The sequence below is a fragment of the Danio aesculapii genome, chromosome 20, assembly GCF_903798145.1.
Source record: "Danio aesculapii chromosome 20, fDanAes4.1, whole genome shotgun sequence".
NCBI lineage: Eukaryota > Metazoa > Chordata > Actinopteri > Cypriniformes > Danionidae > Danio > Danio aesculapii.
This window is the reverse complement of record NC_079454.1, coordinates 25,881,734-25,904,120: the sequence shown is the minus strand read 5'-3', so window position 1 is coordinate 25,904,120 and position 22,387 is coordinate 25,881,734. Positions and strand designations below refer to the sequence as shown.

At 33.8% G+C, this 22,387-nt stretch overlaps 1 protein-coding gene and 1 long non-coding RNA gene across 6 annotated transcripts in view; one reads left to right on the top strand and one right to left on the bottom strand.

Moving 5' to 3' along the window:
• Positions 1–22,387, top strand: part of epha7 (eph receptor A7) — a 148,294-nt gene that overhangs the window by 104,827 nt on the left and 21,080 nt on the right. For 3 of the 5 annotated variants that reach the window (XM_056445542.1, XM_056445540.1, XM_056445545.1), the window contains exons 6-9: positions 6,687–6,811; positions 11,606–11,792; positions 14,349–14,457; positions 17,416–17,471. In XM_056445542.1, coding sequence (XP_056301517.1) covers positions 6,687–6,811; positions 11,606–11,792; positions 14,349–14,457; positions 17,416–17,471 — 477 coding nt within the window. The remainder of the gene's footprint in view (positions 1–6,686; positions 6,812–11,605; positions 11,793–14,348; positions 14,458–17,415; positions 17,472–22,387) is intronic. The other 2 variants (XM_056445543.1, XM_056445541.1) reach the window with 1 other exon arrangement.
• Positions 1,260–4,303, bottom strand: LOC130213770 (uncharacterized). The gene is made up of 6 exons (XR_008835498.1): positions 4,039–4,303; positions 2,413–2,470; positions 2,225–2,323; positions 1,941–2,098; positions 1,755–1,850; positions 1,260–1,581 (listed from the first exon to the last, which is right to left on the bottom strand). It is a non-coding gene; the product is annotated as an uncharacterized LOC130213770 (long non-coding RNA).

Sequence of the window (22,387 nt, the reverse complement as noted above, 5' to 3'; positions counted from 1 at the left end):
TACACTGTAATCCCGAATAAGTTGACAAAACTCAAAAAATTTGAGGTAATCAGTTACGTCAAATTTTTTAAGTTATGAAATTTTCTATTTTAAGTAAACAGAATCAAGTTTTGAGTTTGTTGTACTCATGCAAGACACTTCTCCTAACTTAAAATACCCAAGTTACTCAGCTCATACATTTTAATAGCAATTAACTTAATTGTTTTAATTTCTCCAAACTTTAAATCTTCAAGTCACCTAGCTCATACATTTTAATAGTAATTAACCTAATTGTTTTAATTTCCTTCAACTTTAAATACTCAAGTCACCCAGCTCATACATTTTGATAGCATTTTTATTAAATTAACTTTTCCATCTCAGTTTCACAAATGAAATTAGCCATAATTTTAATCTTTAAACCCCATAAATCTATCAAAATACATATGTAATTTTAAACACACAGACAATACCATTTTAGACATTTATTTTTAAAGAAAAAATGTCCAACAGTACAAATGTGCCTCCTGTGCAATTACAAATGTCATGAAACAATAAAAACAATTAGACATTAGGAGATTTAAAATAAACACTATTCTGAAATTAATAAGAATTTCCCAAAATGCAAATATATCAAACAAGAGCTTCAAGAAAAAAAAACACTATAAGTTTGACAAAATTAAATAATAATAAGATTAATAAGAACTACTAAACTTACAGTCTTAAAGCATTCGTTAATAAAGAATAAGTGCACATTCTGTGAAGTGACTCTTGTTTAGAAAAAAAAAAGTCATTGGCACAGTAACTATCAAATGGTTTATATATATATATATATATATATATATATATATATATATATATATATATATATATATATATATATATATATATATAAATATATATAAATATTCAGTCTTGGTTGAAGTATGATTCTGTCATTTACTCTAACTTATTCCAAACCTGTTTGAGTTTCTTTCTTCTGTTGAACACTTAAAAGGTTATTTTTGACAAAAAAGCTGAAACCTGGAACCACTGATTTCCACAGTATTTGTTTTCCTAATAGAAAGTCAATGCCTCAAAATAACTTTTGTGTTCAACAGAAGCAAGAAATTCAAACAGGTTTGGAACAAGTGAAGAGTAAGTAAATGACAGAATTTTACGTTTTAGACAACCTATCCCTATATATATATATATATATATATATATATATATATATATATATATATATATATATATATATATATATATATATATATATATATATATATATAATAAAATGCACCATTACCAATTAAAGGTACATACATGTTTTGAAGTTACTACCCCAGTGACAGTCTTTATTGAGTACAAAAAAAGGCTCTACATCAACTCATTCTTTAAGGATTCTATGCTAATCGACTTTCTATTTTCTATCATCCATGCCATGTACAAGTTCAAAGTCCTTTACTATATACTATGTGAAGAGCATACATTAATCCAAACAAGACAAAAAAGGTCTGGAAGTGTGCTGTGGGTGGTGTCCAATTCATTCTTCAGGACAGCAGAGACCCTCAGTGACTGCAGGGCCAATAAAGCATCTTCAGTCAGCGCTTCAGGATTATTAATCTAAAATATAATTCAAGGATATTAATGTTAGGACAATATCAATATGACTGAGCCAATTTTACATGATTCATCAACAAGTCATGATTACAAATATGTTAAGTAAAAGTTGCTCCTCAACTTTCATTTTTTCAATAGAACATGCCTAATTGTGAAAAGAATGAATGAAGTCTTACCAGGGTGGTCCTAAAGAATCCCCAGTCACGCTCACGCAGCAAGACCAAAAGACCTCTGATAACAGTAGTCCATCATGAACTGACATCATGCAGTTCCTGCAAAGACAAAAATTAAGAAAAAAAAAATCTAAATAATATATATATTTATATTTTAATTAATACTTTAATACATGACCCTAAACATACCTGCTCATCATAAACCTTCAAAACATTAGCCAGGGTATCTGCTGTCTTGTCAGTTTTGGATGCTGTTTGCCTTAAAATTGTCATCAAATGAAATAGGTGGTGGTGCAGTTGTCCAAAGAATTTGTGGGGAAAATTCTCATTTGTAACATGTTGGTACTCTGCAGCAAAAAAAAAAAAACAAGAGAAAATTTCATAAAACAAACCCACACTACAAAATATATAATGCTAGAAAAAATATATTAATATTATCATTATGTTTCATTTGCTTATTTATTTTTTTTTACCTCAGATGAAAATCAGGTGTTGATAAGATCAGATGTTGATATCAGGATCTTCATATTGTAAACTGAACTCAAGGTCTAGTTGAAGTTTCACTTTCCTTGCTGCAAAAGTATCATTGCAAAATACACTGTAATATTTATTTTAACTGGATATGCCAGGCATAGTAGTACAAAATGAATATTTTACCCACCTTTTACATGCCTCCATATAAGAATCTTTCTGTAGTCAGCAACAACGGACCTTCAATTCTGTATGTATACAAAGTCACAGTGTCATTCAGCTGAGAGTGGAAGTAGTACAATTGCATGATGTCTAACTTCAACCCCCAAAACGGTTAGCAATAGAGCTGATCATCATGTTAGTTGCTTTGATTCGATGAACACGGATTTAACTTAAACAGTATTGAAATTTTGAAAACTGAATAGGACGACAAATAAATTTGAGGCCTGTTTTTAAAAGCTAGAAATAACAAAACTTACCTTATTGTCTAATGATGTAAAAATATATAGCCTAAAAAATATATATTTAAGATATAAATATAATTTTAAGCTGCAAAATTTGCACATCAGAAAAACTATTTCTTGTTTACCACGTCTGGATGATTAGAATATTTGTTTTGTTATTATTTTATTTATTAATTTTAATTACTTTGTATTACTGTGTTATAGATAGGCATACTTTGTTTTTAGGCTATATATATTCTCTCCAGAGTAAATATTTAAAAAATAGATTGGAAAAAAAACGTTTACCATACCTTTAACATATGTTTGATTAAATGACATTTAAAATCATTTAACTGATCGCATTGATCAGGTAATCATTGATATGCAGAGATGTCTTCTCGAGCGCAGGGAAATAATCAGTGTTGATCAGTACTGGTGATTGAGGTAAAGTTAGTTTTATATTTACACATTCAGACTTTCTCCTTAATAATATAATTTCAGAAAAGTAGTTTTTGCATATTCTAAACAGTAAAATCATATTAGCAGCCAATGACTTTCAAAGTACAACATTGTTCAGTCCAAAAAAATTGTGCATTAAGTGTAACGTTAATGTTGTTTTCATGTCATACTTGCATGTGATTTCAGACCGAATACACAAAGTACCATGGTAAACGACATATGGAGAGAGTCACAAGTTGTTACTGGACGAATGTATGAATATAAAACCAACTTTACCTCAATGTGCTAGTGTGAGATGAAGCTCTGCACCTGCTCAGGTGAGGAGCACAGCTTAAATGTTCTCCGTTAGGCTCTCGTGTATGGATCAGCATGCAACAAGCTGTGTGTGACAGACAGCTACGTTTTGAGGCTAAGTTTTTGCCCGTCATCAGAAAATACCGTTCAGTATTTAGGCGGAGATTATTTGAGTTATGATTATGCGCCTTTCGTTTCCGTAGTGCCTACAGATCGCGAAGATAATACCACATTCACAGTCCGGACAGAGTTCAGCGCAGTGCCATGACGTGCGGTTGTGTGAGCGCGCGTCACCATGACAACCTAAACGCATGCTCGCGCCAAGATTTAAAAATATGTTAAAAATTGAATCTGCCGATTTCAAATGTTTTTGTCCTTTTAACACTGTTAAAATTCTTAGTTAACACATTACAACTAACGCTAACGTTGCACTGATTCAAATTTTTTTTAAACAGTAATGTTAACGTTAGTTAGCAACAAGTGGGGCTAAACACGTTTTCTGTAATGCACGACATGTAAACGCATTCAGACAAACTCTACATTACATTGAACTGTTACTGTGATTATATTGATTAAAACATAAATTTAATATTTCTTGGATTTGTAAATAGTTTACTTACTGTAGTGTGAAGCGAAGCCGATCCGCCATCTTGAAAAAACGAATGAAGCACGAGAACGTACGTGACCCTGGATGACGTCACACGCAAAATCACTGGGCTGAAAGGTTTTGAGTTAATGAAACTTTAAAGAGACATTTTGTATAAATTAAACACAGCAAAATCGTTCACCTTACTTGAAAGATTTAATTTTTACAAACTCAAAAATAAGAAAAAGTTCTAAATACTCATCTAGGTTAATTAAGATTAACGAATTTTAATGATTTAAGTTAATACAACTCAGTTCAATTAATTAGTTACAGCATTAGGGTTTACAGTGTATGAATATATTAAGGTGCGGTTGTGTCAGTACGCCTTTCATGGAAACATATTAGAAGTACTGTTCATAAATACAAAAGATGAATTGTTAAAAATGCAAGATAGTAAACATTGTAGAGATAAACAATTATTTCATACTTGGAAAAAAAGATGATATATTGTGGCATTTATAGAAAGGTAGCAATACCATTCATCTTTATTTTCTTAAATGAATCACTTTTGAATAGAGTAACAGTCAGAATGAATAAACATAATGCTTTTAACTTAGCATAGTGTTTAAGTATGGTAATTTTACTCTAAATTCATGTTATAGTGTCAATGAAGACTTCCTTCTGTGAAATAATGTGGCTTCTTATTACAAAATAAGTCATAAATAATATTATTTAAAAGAATACTGTAAAAAAATAGGTCAGTGATTTCAACTGTAAAAATGCTACACTTATATATGTATATATTATATTATACTTATAAAATAGTATATAATACTTGTATAAAATATGTAACCTGGTTAACAGTAAGGCTGTGTCCGAAACCGCCTACTACTCAGTAGGTACTGCGTTTGAATTTAAATGTACTACTCGGCTGTAAGAAAAGTATGTTCTATACAGTATGAATGTGAGCAGTGTGAATGAAACACGGATGTACTACATCTGCCATTTTGTCATCATCACATGACCTACCCACATCAGTTGCATTGCTTCACTCCCGTTCATGAATTCTTTCGCTGTGCGTCATGGAATAGCGTAGCGTACATCGGATGTGCACTTCAGGATTTCGCCAAAGTAGTAAGTCATTCGGGTACTTCTCGCAAACTGTTTTTCGAATTCTATGAATTTTGACATACTATTTGACTCGCATGCTGTTTTTAGCATACTATATAGTATGGAATTATGCGATTTTGGGTGCAGCCTAAGTTTGCTTAATACAGAGGTGTCCAGTTCCTGGAGGGCTGCAGCTCTGCACAGTTGAGTTCCAACCCTGCTCCAACACACCTGTAGGTTTCAAACAAGCCTGAAGGACTTAATTAGTTTGATCAGGTGTGTTTAATTAATGTTGGAAATAAACTGTGCAGGGCTGCGGCCCTACAGGAACTGAGTTTGACACCTGTACCTTAATACATATATACAGCGAATAACCATAAATTGAGTTTCCATGCATGAAACTTCATTTTTATGTTGACATTACCATGGTTCTTTTTATTAGTAGTTATGTACATTTCTTTGGAGTTTTATGTTTTATCTAATTTTGATAAATAATGTTTATTGCATTACTTCAATTTTATGTGCATTACCACGATTGTGTTTAGTAGTTGTGTACTATAACACTATAAGTTAATGAAATACACTAGTTTACCTTATTTGTTTCTTTTACCTTTTCTACTGTATTTTAACTGTAACATTTTGGCAGAGTTGGCAGTTTTTTATTGTACATTTTACAGACTTTTTTATATAAGTCTAAATGTGTCGCTTAGCATTGCATTATGGTTATACAGTGCTCAGCAAATAAAAGTACACCCCTCAAAAAAACGATCTTTTGATATCATACTTTTAACAGGAAGCTATACAATTTTATATTTGCGCATATACATTAGATTAGTCAGTACTGAAGTCTAATCTGGAGCTTATCTAACAAATAACTTACGATAACGGTCCAAAAACAAGTACTCCTAAATTTATATGTTATAGAAAAATATTAAATACAAATTCAAAAATTAATACAAGTTTTTAAAAAAGAGTAAAAATTAAGAGAAGCTAAAAAATTGAAAAATTTAGTTGAAATTTTGCACAGTGTAATTTTTTTTTTGCAATATTTAGCTTGAATTTATTGTGTCTTTGAATTTTTTCAATATGTTTGGTCACTAAAATTTTATTTTAATAAATATATTTGTTCAATAAATGTATTTTGTTTAAATACACCGAAATATATTGCCTATATTCACTGAGAAATGGATAAAAATATTTAATATAAAATATAATTTTCCAAATGCGGTATACTCAGTTATGCTGAGCACTGTAGATATAAATATACATTATCCTTATGAATATACCTTCTTGAAATACAAACACTACATTATTGAACAAAACAGAATCAATGTTAAACCGATTCGAGCTGAATAATAACACAACCACAGCTGCATTCTAGCAGAATTAGCATTTGCCTTATTTCCCAAGTTCACATTGACTCTGATTCCTTCCTGTTTAATTCTGTGCAGCTGCTTTAAAACAATCTCTATTGTATAAAGCGCTACAAAAAATTTTATAAAAAAAAGGTTGACGTTAGCATATGCTCTGAATTACTAAAACTCAAAATCATTCTTTCTTTGTTTCTTTCAGCCCCGTCTCAGGTGAGCGAGGTGATAAAGGAGCGAGTTCAGCAGCATAGTGTTCAGCTCTCCTGGCAGGAGCCCGATCAACCCAACGGCGTCATCACCGAATACGAGATCAAGTACTATGAAAAAGTAAGCACATGCCACCTGCTCCTCAACATCAGCTATTAATGAATAAATACATGTGCATGTGTGTGTGTGTGTGTTTCAGAAAAACAATGAGACAGACACAGACGACGACTGTGTGTTCCTATCTGTCCATCAGCTTCCCAATTCCCATTCAACCTTTTCTATCCTGCATATTTATGTATCATATCTGTTCACGATTTGCATTCTCCGCGCACACCGCTCGCAGTCAAATGCTCCGGCCTGAGTGGATCCATCCCCTCTAATTGATATAATGAATGAGACTCTCATAAGATTTTAATTAGACCAAGGTCCTTCACAAACATACGCAAGAGCGTCTCAGTTGCACTCAGTTATTCACGTCTACGACCACTTCAGAAACGCACACACAAGAGCAGCACGTAATGTCTGGGATTGTACCTGAGCATCTGTTCGATGAAAAACAACCCACAATCCCTTGCAGGCATGCGCACGCTGCCACTAAAACATTAATCAGAATCATAGTCCAAAAAACCATACACACACACACACACATACTTAATTTCTTTTTTCTCTCTGCTGCTCAGTCCTACCCGCCATCCATTATAAAGCGCAGCTTCATAGTTTCTGGCTTCAGACTCATATGTCAGCTAGTCAGGCGTGAGCAGAAATGTCCAGCGCGTTTGTTCGCTCGTGCTCGGCCTGTTGGGTTCAGTCTCTTAAGCAGTGTGTGCGAAAGCAGAAAAGTCTCTTGAGGGGAGCTCTCTGGCTGTGGTCCGTCCTGTTTGAAAATTAGACGCAAGCTTGACTTCACTGCTAACAGCCTGTGTCATGCCATTTAAGAGTTGCGTTTTTTTTTTTTCGCTGCTGAAGTCCAGGAGAGATAATTTACAGATCAGTGGAAAACACTGTGGTGCAGCACATGCTTTTGTTTTTATACGTTGTAGAAGTGGTGTTTTAATGTCATCGAGTAACTGTTGTAGTTTTTAGGAAAAGCTTGAATTGCAGTAGGTTCTATTTTAGATTTTCTGTTTTCATTTGAATGTTCAAATGAAATTAATTAAATTAGGGAATGATGATACTTCAGTTTTAAAATAAAAACAAATGGAAAAAAAATAGATTGAATATAATGATTTAGATTTAGTTCGTCATTTACTTGTTGGAGTTTTCCTTATTGTGTTAACTCTCTAGGGCAGTGTTTCCCAACCCTGTTCCTGAAGGCACACCAACAGTCCACATTTTCATCCTCTCCCTAATCAAACACACCTGAATCATCTTATCATAACATCAGAAGAGACTCCAAAACCTGAAGTTAATGGGTCAGATAACGGAGACATCCAAAATATGTACTGTTGGTGTGCCTCCAGGAACAGGGTTGGGAAACACTGCTCTAGGGTCCATTAACACACATATGTATGTGATGACACTCTTAACGACCTTATACTCGTATTGATAAGATAAACACAGATTTGAAACTGTAAATGGTCTATTTTTAGTTTTGTGTTTACAATTACAACAAAAGAATCAGTTTTTGTAAAATCTATAAAATAGGCAGTAAGTGCTTCCTGTGCTTTCTTCACAAACTAAGGCCCTGTTTACACTAATATGTTTTATATTTAAAACACATACATTTTGCTAAGACTACGCCTTTCGTCCACACTATCCCGGAGTTTTTGAGCGCCGAAATGGAGCGTTTTGGAAACGCTGAAGAGGCTGTTTTCATTTTAAAATGCTGCTCCATGTCCGTGTGAATGGGGAAAATGGAGACATCTGAAAACAGGGGGCAATCTGATTGCGGCTTTTTCTCCATATTAAGTAGCCTACACAAAGTTCAGTCTTGCTTCCTTTCTTTAAGTTCTGACTTCGCAAGTCTGAAATTGAAAACAAACTCCCGAGGACACGTCAGGTATATCTTCAAGAACAGTTTACTTTTTAACGTCATTCACATCATCCTGGCTACGTTGTTTCACTTTCTTAACAATAAAATGAAAACATGTTATAAGGAACTGCCATTTTTCCTTTTGATATTAACTTAACAGACACTAAAAATGTTGAGGCATCGTGTAGCCATATATTTACATCACTCTCATCTTCACTGTATGCATATTTATAACAAAACACAGCCTATTCACCTTATTCTCCGCGGACGAGTGGGCGCAGCCATTTGAATATTTTTGGCTCGAGACTTCCGGTCTCATTCACTTCCATTCATTTTTATATGCTAAAAACAGCTCGTTTAGCTGCTTGATGTTGCAAACTGATATTTTCTTATTGTCCATTTCTACTTTGTCGGTCTAGTCATGCAAACACTTGTTTGTAGAGCTAGTAGTTTGACCACTTTCTGACGTTTATTATTACTAGTGATTTCACCTATAGGCAACTGAATCTGAAGTTTTAAAACCATCGCAAAAACGAGCGCACTTCCGCATTGAAGAATAAAGTCAATAATATAACTTCTTCCTTTCATTTTCTTTGAAAAATACGAACCATACCCTGTTTTTTTTGCTGAATATCAGTTTGAAAAGTCAATAATGGCCTATATAAAAGGATAACGTACAATGAGTTTATACAATATAGACAAACAGTCAGTCAAATAAGCACAATCAGTGTACGCAGGTACATAAATTAATATATTAATTAATATATTAACTCATCTTTGCACTCAGCCAAAACATATTACCTGAGAAAAAGTAATAGATTCAAAAACTAAGGAGTCCTTAGAGACAAGATGAATTAAATATAATGTTTAAGAACTATAGTGAGATAAAATCCAACGGAAGGTCCTTGATGAACTGTCCGACCTGCGCTGCTCTCGTCTGGGGAGGTGTGCTCAGAGCACCCGCTGACTGCATAGAGCTCAGACGTTGCAGCACATGCCAGAGTCTATGTGGTCACGTGATGTGTGTTTTCAGCAGTGTAGTGTGGATGGAGATCTGTTCAGAAACACTAGATGAAATACCAGTGTGGACGCGGATCATTTTCATTCTAAAACACTGTTTTAAAACTAAATGTATTCGTGTAAACGGGGCCTAATATATATTGAGGTAATATAGGAACATGTATCTATTGACTTCCCTAGTATTTGTTTCTCATAATATAGATGTCAATGTTGCAGGTTTTCAGCTTTCTTCAAAATATTTTTTTTTTGTGCGTGTTAGCCAGCACTAACTTATTGGGATTTACACCTAAATTTAAATAGTAACAATTCTTGACCCCAGTGAGCTTCAAGCAAAAATCAGGTATCATTGGAAGGAAGACACTTTAAGCTTTACTATGGTCCCTCTAGAATGTTTCATGATAAAAATATAAGAAGTTATACATTATGAAGTAATGAGAAAGAACTTGTACTGGTTCATTTTTTTTCCATATATAAACACCTGAAATCATTCATGTAATAACCTGGGAAAAAACAATCCAAGGGAAAGTCAATTGTCTCATGAGTTTATTTAGCATGCATAGCAGATAGCATGCAAAACAAGATTTCTGCAAAATGTTTTTCAAAACAATATTGGTGTTCTTCTTTCACTCACCGTCAGAGGCACTTTCTCAAAAATGACCTTCCCAAACTAAAACAGTAAGAGAAGAAAGAAACTCAAAAAGTTTTATTATTACCACTTGAGGGTGAGTAAATAGTGAGTCATTTTTGGGGGGGTTAACTATCCTGTTAAGTGTTATAGCTCAATGTGGTAGCCAGGGCAGGACAATTCAATAAAATACAACAAAATATGTTTTATAGAATTACCTGTTGTCTTAGACTTGACACATGGCAGATAATTAGGTTTTTTAAGTCTTTACCTCCCTGACTCCTCATCCCTCCTTTTTGCTTCATACAAAAAAATCTATCAGGAGGCATGCTTAGTAAGATCACCCATATTGTTTAAACTTTAGTTTTGTCGACTAGCTAAACAAAAAAAGGCTGTTACGCCAGTTTTACAATGCATGAGCGGTGCTTGACAAGCAAGTAGCCTGCTTTTTTGGCGTGCATGTTAAGAGCAGCGCGTGCGAGAGGCGCGCGGGTTCTCTGCGCACATGCGGAGATGCGTCAGTTTGCTTTTTGATTAAACACATTGCTTTCACCAGCGTTGGTTCAGTTGCACATAGAGAATAACGTCTTTATTTCGGAATTACCACTCTTAATAAATACACTTGCATATGAAGTAAATCATATCTCAATGCATTTACTGGGGCACGTGCCCCAGTAAATTGGGTCTAGCGACGCCCCTGATGGTGGCTGTTGTGTTTACATGTAAGACTTTATACATTGATTACTTATGTTGTGCATTCATAACTTTAAACCTGATTTTATTACACATTTTTAGACTAACCGACAACGTTATTTATATATGTTCTATAAATACACACATTTTTATTCACACAAGTATTTTTTGCAATATAACCCAAAAACTAAAAATAAATCACCCTCAGACATCTTCTGCACGCCGTTTTCAACAGACTGTGACACACCAACTTTTAGCTCACCTACTATATAGAATGCATAGCATGCAAATTGGGACAGAGCCAAAGTCTCCACTCAGTAGGCGTGCATGTGTTTGTTTCCTCAAGCTCTCTTTGACATTCCAATCACAAATGAAGCACCGGCTCCTCTCAAACAGCTTGCTTCTGGTTACCAGGCTACGCATGAAATACTGTGATATTGCCTCTGCTTGAACTCTTTGCGTGTGAAAAGGGCCAAATGCTCCAGTATTCAGTGCCAAACACTTGAGCGTAACCACCCCTCTCTCTGTAAAGAATTTGTACAATTTGTGCTTTTGATAGCGTGTGACAAGATTGTGATTTTGTTTTCTTCTTTTGAACCTGAAGGACCAGAAGGATCGCATTTACTCCACCGTGAAGTCAAAGTCCACTTCAGCCACAGTCAATAATCTGAAGCCCAGCACGGCGTACGTCTTTCAGATCCGAGCGTTCACCGCTGCCGGATATGGCATCTTCGGGCCCAGACTGGAGGTCACCACTAAAGAGGAATCCACTGGATCTGGTGAGCAAAAGAGTATGTCGGACAGCTATTTATTAAATATCTATTTCTGCTCTAAGGTTTTGCATTATGATCTGTCTGATTACACTTAAGCAGAGACACTGCAGGTTTTTCAGGGGTGTGTTTCCCAAACAACGACGTAACTCGCGGCTGAACTATCATAGTATGATGCATCGTTTGGGAAAAGAACAATGTAGTGACCAGTGTTTCCCAAAACCCGTAGTTTCTCTGTCGCAGATCCATCATTTGAACCACGTTAGTTATAATGTAAAACGCCCATAATGATGCTCTAAACAGGGTGGTAACAACTTCTTTAGAGAAGAACCCCATAATATCTTTGTGCAAATTATATTGTTTCACACGCATTAATATATATATATATATATATATATATATATATATATATATATATATATATTAGTTTTAGTAAAAACATGCACTCAATTATCAATATTAATTGAAATATAAATGGCACATATAGCACCTATGCTTCCTTTACTAATATTATTGAGAAAACCACTTACAAAAGCTAACACGTATTCTAATCTCATATATAAATCATGTAAATAAATAAATAATGAGACTATTTATTAAGAAATGAAATGTAATATTTATTATTTATTAGGAAATGAAAAAAATCCTACTTTAATAATAATATTAATTGTGATGATGATGATGATGATGATGATGATGATGATTGTTATTATTATTATTATTATTAGGTAGGATATTGTTTTTATTTTAAAATGTCTACTTTTACAATTTGACTCATGTAAACCACAGCAGAAATGCTCTAACCAACAGGCCCATGTCATATACAGTACAGATACTTAATAAATAACCTGCTATAAATGAAAAGCATTAATGTATGCTATGTTTATTTACAAGCTTTGGAGACGTGATGTAAATTCCGCTTTTAAATAATAGGTATTTCTATCTATATATTTGAATTGTAGTTCATATTTTTAAAGAATGTTTTTCTCATTTTTACATGTTTTTTCATAAATTTCAATACATACAGCACATTTACAGTTTTATTCATAACTATATACTGACTTTTTTTAAAAAAGGGATTTGTTTATGTTTTATTCTACTAAATAAATAAATGATAAAAAATATACGAAAAACGTATAACTTACTATAAATAACTTACGTTTACGTGTTATGGAGTGATAAACATGTTATGGAGTGATAAAAGGACATATATCAATCAATTCTGTTGAAATATGAAATAAAAAACACTATGCAAAATAGTGCAAATTTAATTAAATAATGTCTTATTTGTATATTTAAAATAACATTTTAGAAAACTTGTGATACAAAAAAATGTACAATGTAAATTAAAAAAATGTCTCAACTGGGACATTATGGTGTTTATATAAATAATAATAATTTATTATTATTATTATTATTATTATTATTATTATTATTATTATTATTATTATTATATTATTATTATATTTTTTATTCACCTTTAATGTCTTGCCTAAAAAGCAAGGTCCAGTTTCTTCTAGATCAAATCTTTTGACCCAGTCTGCACCTGACACATTGTGTATTTCCGATAAGATGTTCAGTTTCGGGTTTTCTCTGCAGTTCGTCCACGAGAGCAGTATTTTTCGAATTCGGAGAAACAAACCTAACGAGAAACGATCCAACCTGAATGTGTCATTGTTTCAAATGCAGGCCACTGTATTACCATCTGGGACTATTAAGCCCACTTTCAGAAACAGTAGAAGCGTGCACTCAGCGAGACCCTAAAATAGAGACAGCCCCTCCCTGCTGAAGAAAGAGGACGAAAAAGGGGTTACAACCATCCCATGCTTTGCTTCACGCTATTCTCATGTCTTTTTTTGCCAAAAGGACCACTATTACTGGGATCGGCCTGTATTAAAATTTTAGCAAATTTCAAAAAGCCATAATAAGTCATTAATTATTTTCAACATAACTATTTATACTATATAAAAATGTATAGATGAAAAGAGATTTTCAGCCATCAAAATAATGAAAGTGTAATGCAGCTTAATTGTGTCATGTTTAATTTGGTCAGCAGTATTTTTTCAATTATTATTAGAGTTTTTATGTATTATTACAGTTGATTTTATTGTATTATTTCCTATGGATCTGAATTAACATTTAAATAACAATGAACAGTTGTAACGGTATTCATTTTTAATATGTAACAAATATTAATATATATTGTACCATAGGTTGTGCCAATGTATTAAGTAGCTAATAAGACATACAAAATGTTGCTTTGTTTTCAAGCAGTGTCACTACTTGTATTATTGCGTTCTAAAAAAGAAAATAGTACTGGCGAAGTTTATCTAATTACCTCCAAGTGAATGAAATAAAGACAGTTTAAGGCCATTTTGATTCCCTGCTGACCTTAAGTGACTTTATATGTTTTAGCAGTTGACTGAAATGCTAATATGAATGTAAGAATATGGTAAATATATCTATTGTATGAAGAATACATCGAAAACCAATATACTTGACAGATATATTTTACAAACTACCCCTTTTAAAACTCCATCTGACATCCTGCGTTCTGTCCCTTTGTTTGACCTGCAGCCACAGTGATCTCAAGTGAGCAGAATCCAGTGATCATCATTGCGGTGGTGGCAGTGGCTGGTACCATCATCCTGGTCTTCATGGTGTTCGGCTTCATCATAGGGAGAAGGTACGCTCTCGCGGCCCCCATTGACTCTCCGCTACTGTGAGTCTCGTTTGCTCTCTCAGTTTGCCTTTCTGTCCCTCAAAGGCCACCATAGCTGTGGAATCACACCCCTCGTCCACTTGATCCCACCCACCATCACGCTCATGCTGTTGGCTTTCACTACTGCCAGTCTCTACCTATTTGTCCAACAACACCAGTGTTATATTTTTGTTCCATTCGAACACGTCACTCATGATGTTTGTCTTGTTCTTGGATTGTTTGCCTTAAATGAGTGCTTCACAAAACACATTTTTACTCTCCTGCATGTCCATCAATACAGAATGCTTTTGGCCAGATGAACTGTTGTCAAATTGTAAGATGATCTTCCAGAAATTGAAGAGAATTTACTTAATATTTACTTAATTTTAGATTGCAGGATTCTTTTCATTTAAGCTATAGGGTATATGCACAGCTAGTGTTTCTTCCCATACTCATAATCATCCGGTGAAGTTTAATGTGGCTATTTTCCATTTTACACGGTCCATTTTACAGCATCGACGTTGTAAAGTAATTAAAATGTAATCAGTTAAATAGACTTCAGCATTCGTTTAGTTGTTCAATCGTAAAACGTGATGAAAAGCCGTTTACATCCACGCACCAGTCAGAAGCTCTATTCAATATACTGAGGTAAAATAAAGGCTTATGTTTTAAAGACATGGTGTGGAAAAATGTAAGTTAATGCAGTGCTTCTTGTATATTCTGAGACCCACTTTATATATCAATCAGGCAGTGGAAATTGTTGATTTTTAAAAAAACTGACCTTAAACACGGCGATTTTGTAACGGCATACAGTTCAGCAGAAGCGCTTGACCCAGGTTACTGAAAAATTAAAAGTCCTTCTGCATACTTCTGCATATACCCTATTTAAAGATATAATTTGCCAATGCAAATATAGAAAATTTTGTGCTTAATCTTAAACTTCAATTTGCAGTTTTCATTTAGTTTTTTATTTATATTAGTTTTAGATATATTATTTACCTCTGTTTTTGTACTTTTATTTTAAATTTAATTTAAAAAAATGTTACATGTTATTACTTTTAATTCAAGAACATGTTCAGGTAATGTTTTACCAGCATTATTCATTTTTAGTTGGTTGTTTATAGTGGTGTGAACCTACACTGGTCTCACGGTTCAGTTATGATTATCATGCCATCAGTTCAATTTGATATCTTGGTGCATCACGGTGCATTGACGATGCTTTGCATACGCAATTTTAGATTTTACTTCACAACGCAAGAAAAATATATAAATAGATTTATATTTTGGGCGACGCACTGGCGCAGTAGGTAGTGCTGTCGCCTCACAGCAAGAAGGTCGCTGGTTCGAGCCTTGGCTGGGCCAGTTGACGTTTCTGTGTGGAGTTTGCATGTTCTCCCTGCATTTGCGTGGGTTTCCTCCGGGTTCTCCGGTTTCCCCCACAGTCCAAAGACATGTGGTACAGGTGAATTGGGTAAAGCTAAATTGTCCGTAGTGAATGAGTGGATGTTTCCCAGAGATGGGTTGCAGCTGGAAGGGCAAAACTGCATAAAAACTTGCTGGATAAGTTGGCGGATCATTCTGCTGTGGCAACCCCGGATTAATAAAGGGACTAAGCCGAAAAGAAAATGAATGAATGAAGGAATATTTATATACAATTGTGTCCTTTAATACAAACTGTCAGAACTGTACCTTTAAAAACTCAGAACAACATGAGCATTTATACAAACAAATGTACGCGCTCAACAGAAAGGGCTGCGATTGGCTCTAACGCTCTGGCTAGTTCACGATGAGTGACACTGATAAACGGCAGCGGCGATCACAGCTTATTCATAATAGACACGGTAGAAAAATCTCTCTCTGCATACATGCACACTATCCAGAAGTAATGCTGTAACAGCCGAGAGGAGAGGAAAAGTCACGCCAGCAGTGAGAGAGAGAGAGAGAGAAATGGAGTTTACTTCATTTTCGCAATCAGAGTGAAAAAGGGCTTCTGCTGTAACTTCAGTGTCAGTGAAAGACAGTCCAGCAAACAAACACGCAGTCAATTGTGCAGAGTTTCTGCGTTTTTAAGTAGTTGGAGTGTTTTAATTACTTGCGCGCCTCCCTCGCCATAGTTTTCTACTGTGATATAGCGCATATGAGATAAATGAAGTCAGTACGTAATAACCGGTTATGATCTATTACTGAACTGATACCGAACTGTTCGTATTTGTATCGTGGTGCACCGAAGAAACAATTAATTTTGACACCCCTAGTTGTTGACACCCTAATTACCCCTGTAATGTTTTTGTAAGCTTATTTATTATTATGTTATTTTTAGATTTGTACAGTAATTTATTTATTAATCCTTTTATTAATTTGAGATATTTTAACGATAAACTCTTTTCTAGTTTGTCTAATTTTATGTACATTTTTTATTCTATTTAAGATTTTGTTTTGAAGTATTTTCATCCTATAACATTTTCAGTTACAACAGTAATTTTCCTCTATCATTCAATATGTAATTTAAATTGTTTACCATGTTATTCTACCTCTTATGAATCCTTCAGACACACACAGATCCCACTCCTGCATGTCCATTAAATCATCGAATGGTTTAAATGCTTTTTTGCTCGGTTCAATTTATTATGGAGTTATTTCAAACCATCAAGTGATTTCCAGATAAAATATTCTTCATAATTCTTTTAACTCAATCCATTCGAAAAGAAAACCTGCCAAAACAAACACGAGCGATCTAACATCTAATGAATTAATCGCCAATAGAAAAGAACGGAACAGGAATTCACGGCATTCCTATTCCGTTTCAAGAAAAACATTCAGACTTTTGCAGCATTTCTCCAGGTTGAGTGGACCTGAATTGCCCTCTTTAGCCGTGTTATGTTGAAATCATCCGTCTGCTCGCCGCAGGACATTAATGAGTTACTTTTTTTGTTCCCTGTATAGACACTGCGGCTACAGTAAGGCAGATCAGGAAGGGGACGAGGAGCTCTACTTTCAATGTGAGTGCCAGCTTTCATCAGCTCATTATACACAGACTCATCAGCGGAGCTCCTGGAGAACCGTCCTGCAGAGTTTAGTTCCTACTCTAATCAAACACCTGAACCTGCTAATCAAGGTCTTCGGGCTCACGCTTCAGAATTACAGGCAGGTGTGTTGAAGCAGGACTGGAACTAAACTCGACAGGACTGAGCCCCGCTGTACAGCATTGATCATGTTCTGGTCGAGCATTACAGCTGGACCCTCCCTTGACGCTGATTTTGATGAAAGTTTTCCACTCTGAAATGATGGGCAGCAGCACCAGTTTGGGAAACTTTTAAAAGAATTCGTAAGAACTGAAAGCAATGATAAGGTTGTGCTACAAATAATCGATATTAATGATAAGAAAAGTATGTTTGAGAGTAAACCGATTACTGTTAATATTCATAACATATTGACACTAAGACAAATGATTTGTTATTAATGCGGTCACATGCAATGTTGACAGCCTGGGAAATATTTGATTTTATTCAGGTAATAGTTCACCCAAATCTGGTAATTCAGACATAAACCTGTTTGAGTTGAGTTTTTCTAAAGAAGTTATTTGGAAAATCTTGGAAATTTGTAATCATTGATTCCATACAATTTTTCTTTTCTACTATGGAAGTCAATAGTTACATGTGTCTAACATTTTTCTAAATATCTTCTTTTGCATTTAGCAGAAAATGGAATATCATACAAATTCAATCATTCAATAGTATTGATAAACTAAACTTTAATCAATAGCAGTGTAAATTCAGCAGTACTCATAATATACATACATACATACATATATATATATATATATATATATATATATATATATATATATATATATATATAGTTTTTCTTCCTCTTCTTATATTAAAAAATGTTCAGTTCAGTATTTTTCTTTTTAATAAAATTTTTAAGACATTTAATTTAAAAGACGTGTTTTCAACCAACTTTATATTTTAATTTACATTTAAATGCATTTTTATTTCCAAATCTGGTAATTCAGTCATAAACTTGTTTGAGTTGAGTTTTTCTGAAGTAGTTTTTTTTGAAAATCTTGGAAATTTGTAATTATTGATTTCCTTACAATTTTTATTTCTTTTCTACTATGGAAACCAATAGTTACAGGTGTCTAACACTTTTCTAAATTTCTTCTTTTGCCTTTAGCAGAAAATGGAATATCATTCAAATTCAATCATTCAATAGTAATTCAATAGTAATGATTAATTAAACTTCAATCAATAGCAGTGCAAATTCAACAGTACTCATACTATATATTTATATTTTCTTCCTCTTATATTAAAAAATGTTCAGTTCAGTATTTTTCTTTTTCATTTATTTTTTATTTGTTTAATTTAAATGATGTGTTTTCAACCAACTTAAAATTTCAATATAATTTAATTTAAATGCGTTTTATTTTCAAATCTAATAATTCAGTCATAAACCTGTTTGAATTCAGTGTTTGAACCTGTTTCAACAGCACTCATAGTATACGTTTTTCATTTTCTTCCTCCTCTTAGATTAAAAAAAGTTTAGTATTTTTTTCAACTCTTTTTTTTTTTTATTATTGGAATGTAACACAAAATCAGACAGATCAGAAATAGTCAATAAGGATACAGATGGGTACTGAAAAGATAAAGGAGAAAAAGAAAAAAGGAAAGACATTTTCACAGTGTTCTTTTATAACTATATATATGGTGTTGAAGGTAAAAAAAAAATTATTAATTTTTAAAAGTGGGTGGTTGGGGGATGTCTCATATACTTATTGTGTATACAATGTGGCTGTTTACTAAATCTACCTTGTATGTTTAAAGTGAGTTATGTTTAATTCTTAGAATTGGTTCCATCTTGCTTCAAATATATTTATCTGGAGTCTAAGGCAATAAGTTATACTTTCCATTTCATAAATTTTCTGTTTTGATCCATTGTTCATATGCAGCTGGGTCTGATCTGAGCCAGTTAGACGCAATAGATTTTAGCAGTAGTATTTTCCTTTTAATTGAATTTTTAATGTTTAATTTAAATGACGTGTGTTCAACCAACTTTATATTTCAATTTAAATTCAATTTAAATGCATTTTTATTCTCAATTTGAATTTTTCTTACTTTTGTTAAATGCCTTCGTCTTTCTGCTTATTTTATCTAGTGGTTTCTTTGTTTGTTTGTTTGAGTAGAGCTTACATTTTTATTTCCTAGTATTTGTGTTATAGCTTATACTTCTTTTAGTTTTTCATTTAATATTTATTTTAAACAAGATAAGATTCTTGTAATTACACATAGAGCTCTGCATGTCCAGGCCCCCCTAAGAGCTTTTATATGCTCACTCCTGTGGCCAGTCAGTCTTTTAGTAGCCATTCCCAGAACACGTCTTAAGACTAAAGGTGACCATGCCTTCTGTGTTATGGCCCCAAGGCTCTGGAACTCTCTCCCTCTAGCACTGAGAACTCTGGGATCAGTTGAACTTTTTAAAAAGCATTTAAAGACCCATCTTTTTGGTCAAGCTTTTAATTAACAGTATATGGTGAGCTGGTTTTACATTGGTTTTTCTGTTCTTGGATTTTTTTATTTGTTATAATGTGTTTTATTTTATTGTAAAGCACTTTGTGACTTAATGTCTGTGAAAGGTGCTATATAAATACACCTTTACTTACATTAATTTTAGGTTTAGTTTAGTTTAGTTTTAGGTTTTAGTTTCTGAAACTAGATAAAAAAAGAATTTAGCGATTTCTACTATTTTAATGATCATAACCCTAATATAAGCTACTTTGGATGATTCAAAAACAAATCACACTACTCTAAATTTACTGTTTAAGTCCACAAATTCTGATCATAAAGTCCATTAAGAACAGTGCAACATTCACAGCTGATACTTTAAAGCATCAGATAATTATACATTACATTACGCCTGTGGTGCAAAGCCAGGCCGTAACCCTCTAGGAACAGCTTCATCTCCAGATCTCCAACTGAAGAGGACTTTCAGATGTTCCTCTAGGTGTTTGACTCTTCTGGGTTGCGAAGCCCTGCCTTCAGACCTCTCGGCCAGTGAGATGTTTTCTCTCAGCAGTCTCTAATGAAGCCCCTGGAGAAACGCTGGCGACGGCCTCTCTAGACCTGCTCTGCTAATGATCAGCGCTCTAGGCAAACTGCTGATTTGGAAACAGAGGTTCAAGGTGGCACAGCTTGCCTGCTTACACAGGACAGCGAAACCTCTCTAGTGTTCTTGGCATTACAGCTTGCCATATTTTCACCGCCGCACAAAACCAGCCAAAAAAACAGCTTATACACCTTTTTCCTACACCCCATGATCCTTCGCATGATAAAAATGGTAGTGACTTAAAAGGATAGTTCACAAAAATGAAAATTCTCTCATCATTTACATACCCTTTACTCTCTTTCTTCTGTTGAACACAAATTAAGATATTTTGAAGAAGATATTCCATTGTATTTGTTTTTCCTCATCTGAAAGTCATGGGTTACAGCTTTTTAGCTGCCTTTAAAATATCTTCTTTTGTGTTCAGTAGAATCAAAAAAAAAAACTTTGAAGGTTTGGAACCACTTGAGGGGGGAAATTTGAGTCAACTATCCCTTTAAGTTAAACTGTAAACAATGAGTTTTAAAAAACAGTAAGAAACCTTCTGTCCCACATTAAAGGACAAACCTATCAAGTTTTTTCAAGATAAAGGACGTTTTCCTCAGCTATTTTGGTGAAGAAACTCCAGTATTTACATTTTCTATAGTTTGGTTTACAGTTCCTGGTACTAAATTATTAAAAGAATGCTCCATTCTGTTGTACTACTTCTGTTCGATACTTGTTTTATTTATTAGTTATTCATTTCACATTTGTCAATTATTTTATTATATAAAAACAATTATTTCTTTTAATTGTGGGGGACTTGTTTTAACCCTCTCGCAGTTCATCCATACTATATTATACTTATTAGAATTGACAAATTGCTTTTATCAGACTATAAATAAATAATGCCAAAACTTACAGAAAGGAACCACAACCTTACCATAGCACAACCTTATTATTTAAAATGATTTGTCTCAGTTCTTTTGAATAGAGGTTCCCAAAATCAGAAGTGCAAATCATAATTCAAAATGCTGGGTCACAATTTATTTTGATGTTCCATTTGGTGAATTTAAGTTACATTGCATCTACATACAATCTAATGAGAATTAGTCGGCAAGTAAACTGTTAGGTTGGGGTTAGGGTTAGTGCAAGTTGACATGTACTTGCAAAGTGTCTTATAGTCAGTTAAATGTCTGTTGAAGGAGCAATAACAGCAGATATTAAGCAGGAAGTCTACTAATATTCAAATGGATCATCAAAATAAAGTGTTACCAAATGCAGTATTCATGCAAAAAAAAAAAAAAAAAGAAAGATGGATAAAGAGAACCTGCTCAGCAATGCAAAAGCACAAGACGCACACTGCTTTGACACAAGGCAGATAAGCCGAACACCGTAACCAAACGCACAATTTGTTGCTCGTGTTGTGCGGGCAGCTGTGATAAACATGTTCTATCAGATTTACTGACAGCCTAGATGGACGAAGCAATTACAGCAGGCAAGAAGAATGGAAATATCAGCCACCGTTGCATATGAGTGGAGCACAATGCTGCCCGTTTGCTTATGTCATGTTATAATGCGACACGGCCATAAAGAAGCTATTAGGATATTAGGCTCCCTCCCTGTTCTTCGACATTGCTTTTGTTGCAAATTAGTAATTTAATTACTCGTTAGCAACAGTCCATTCTAGTCGTTTTCATCTCAGCATGATGTAGCCTATTAGTTTTTGCATCTCATTAAATGGAGCTTAAATGTGGAAGTTGACAGGTAGCAATGTAATTAAAGGATTTGATTAGATAGTAAGACTGGGCAAACACATTAATTGGGCTTAACAGTG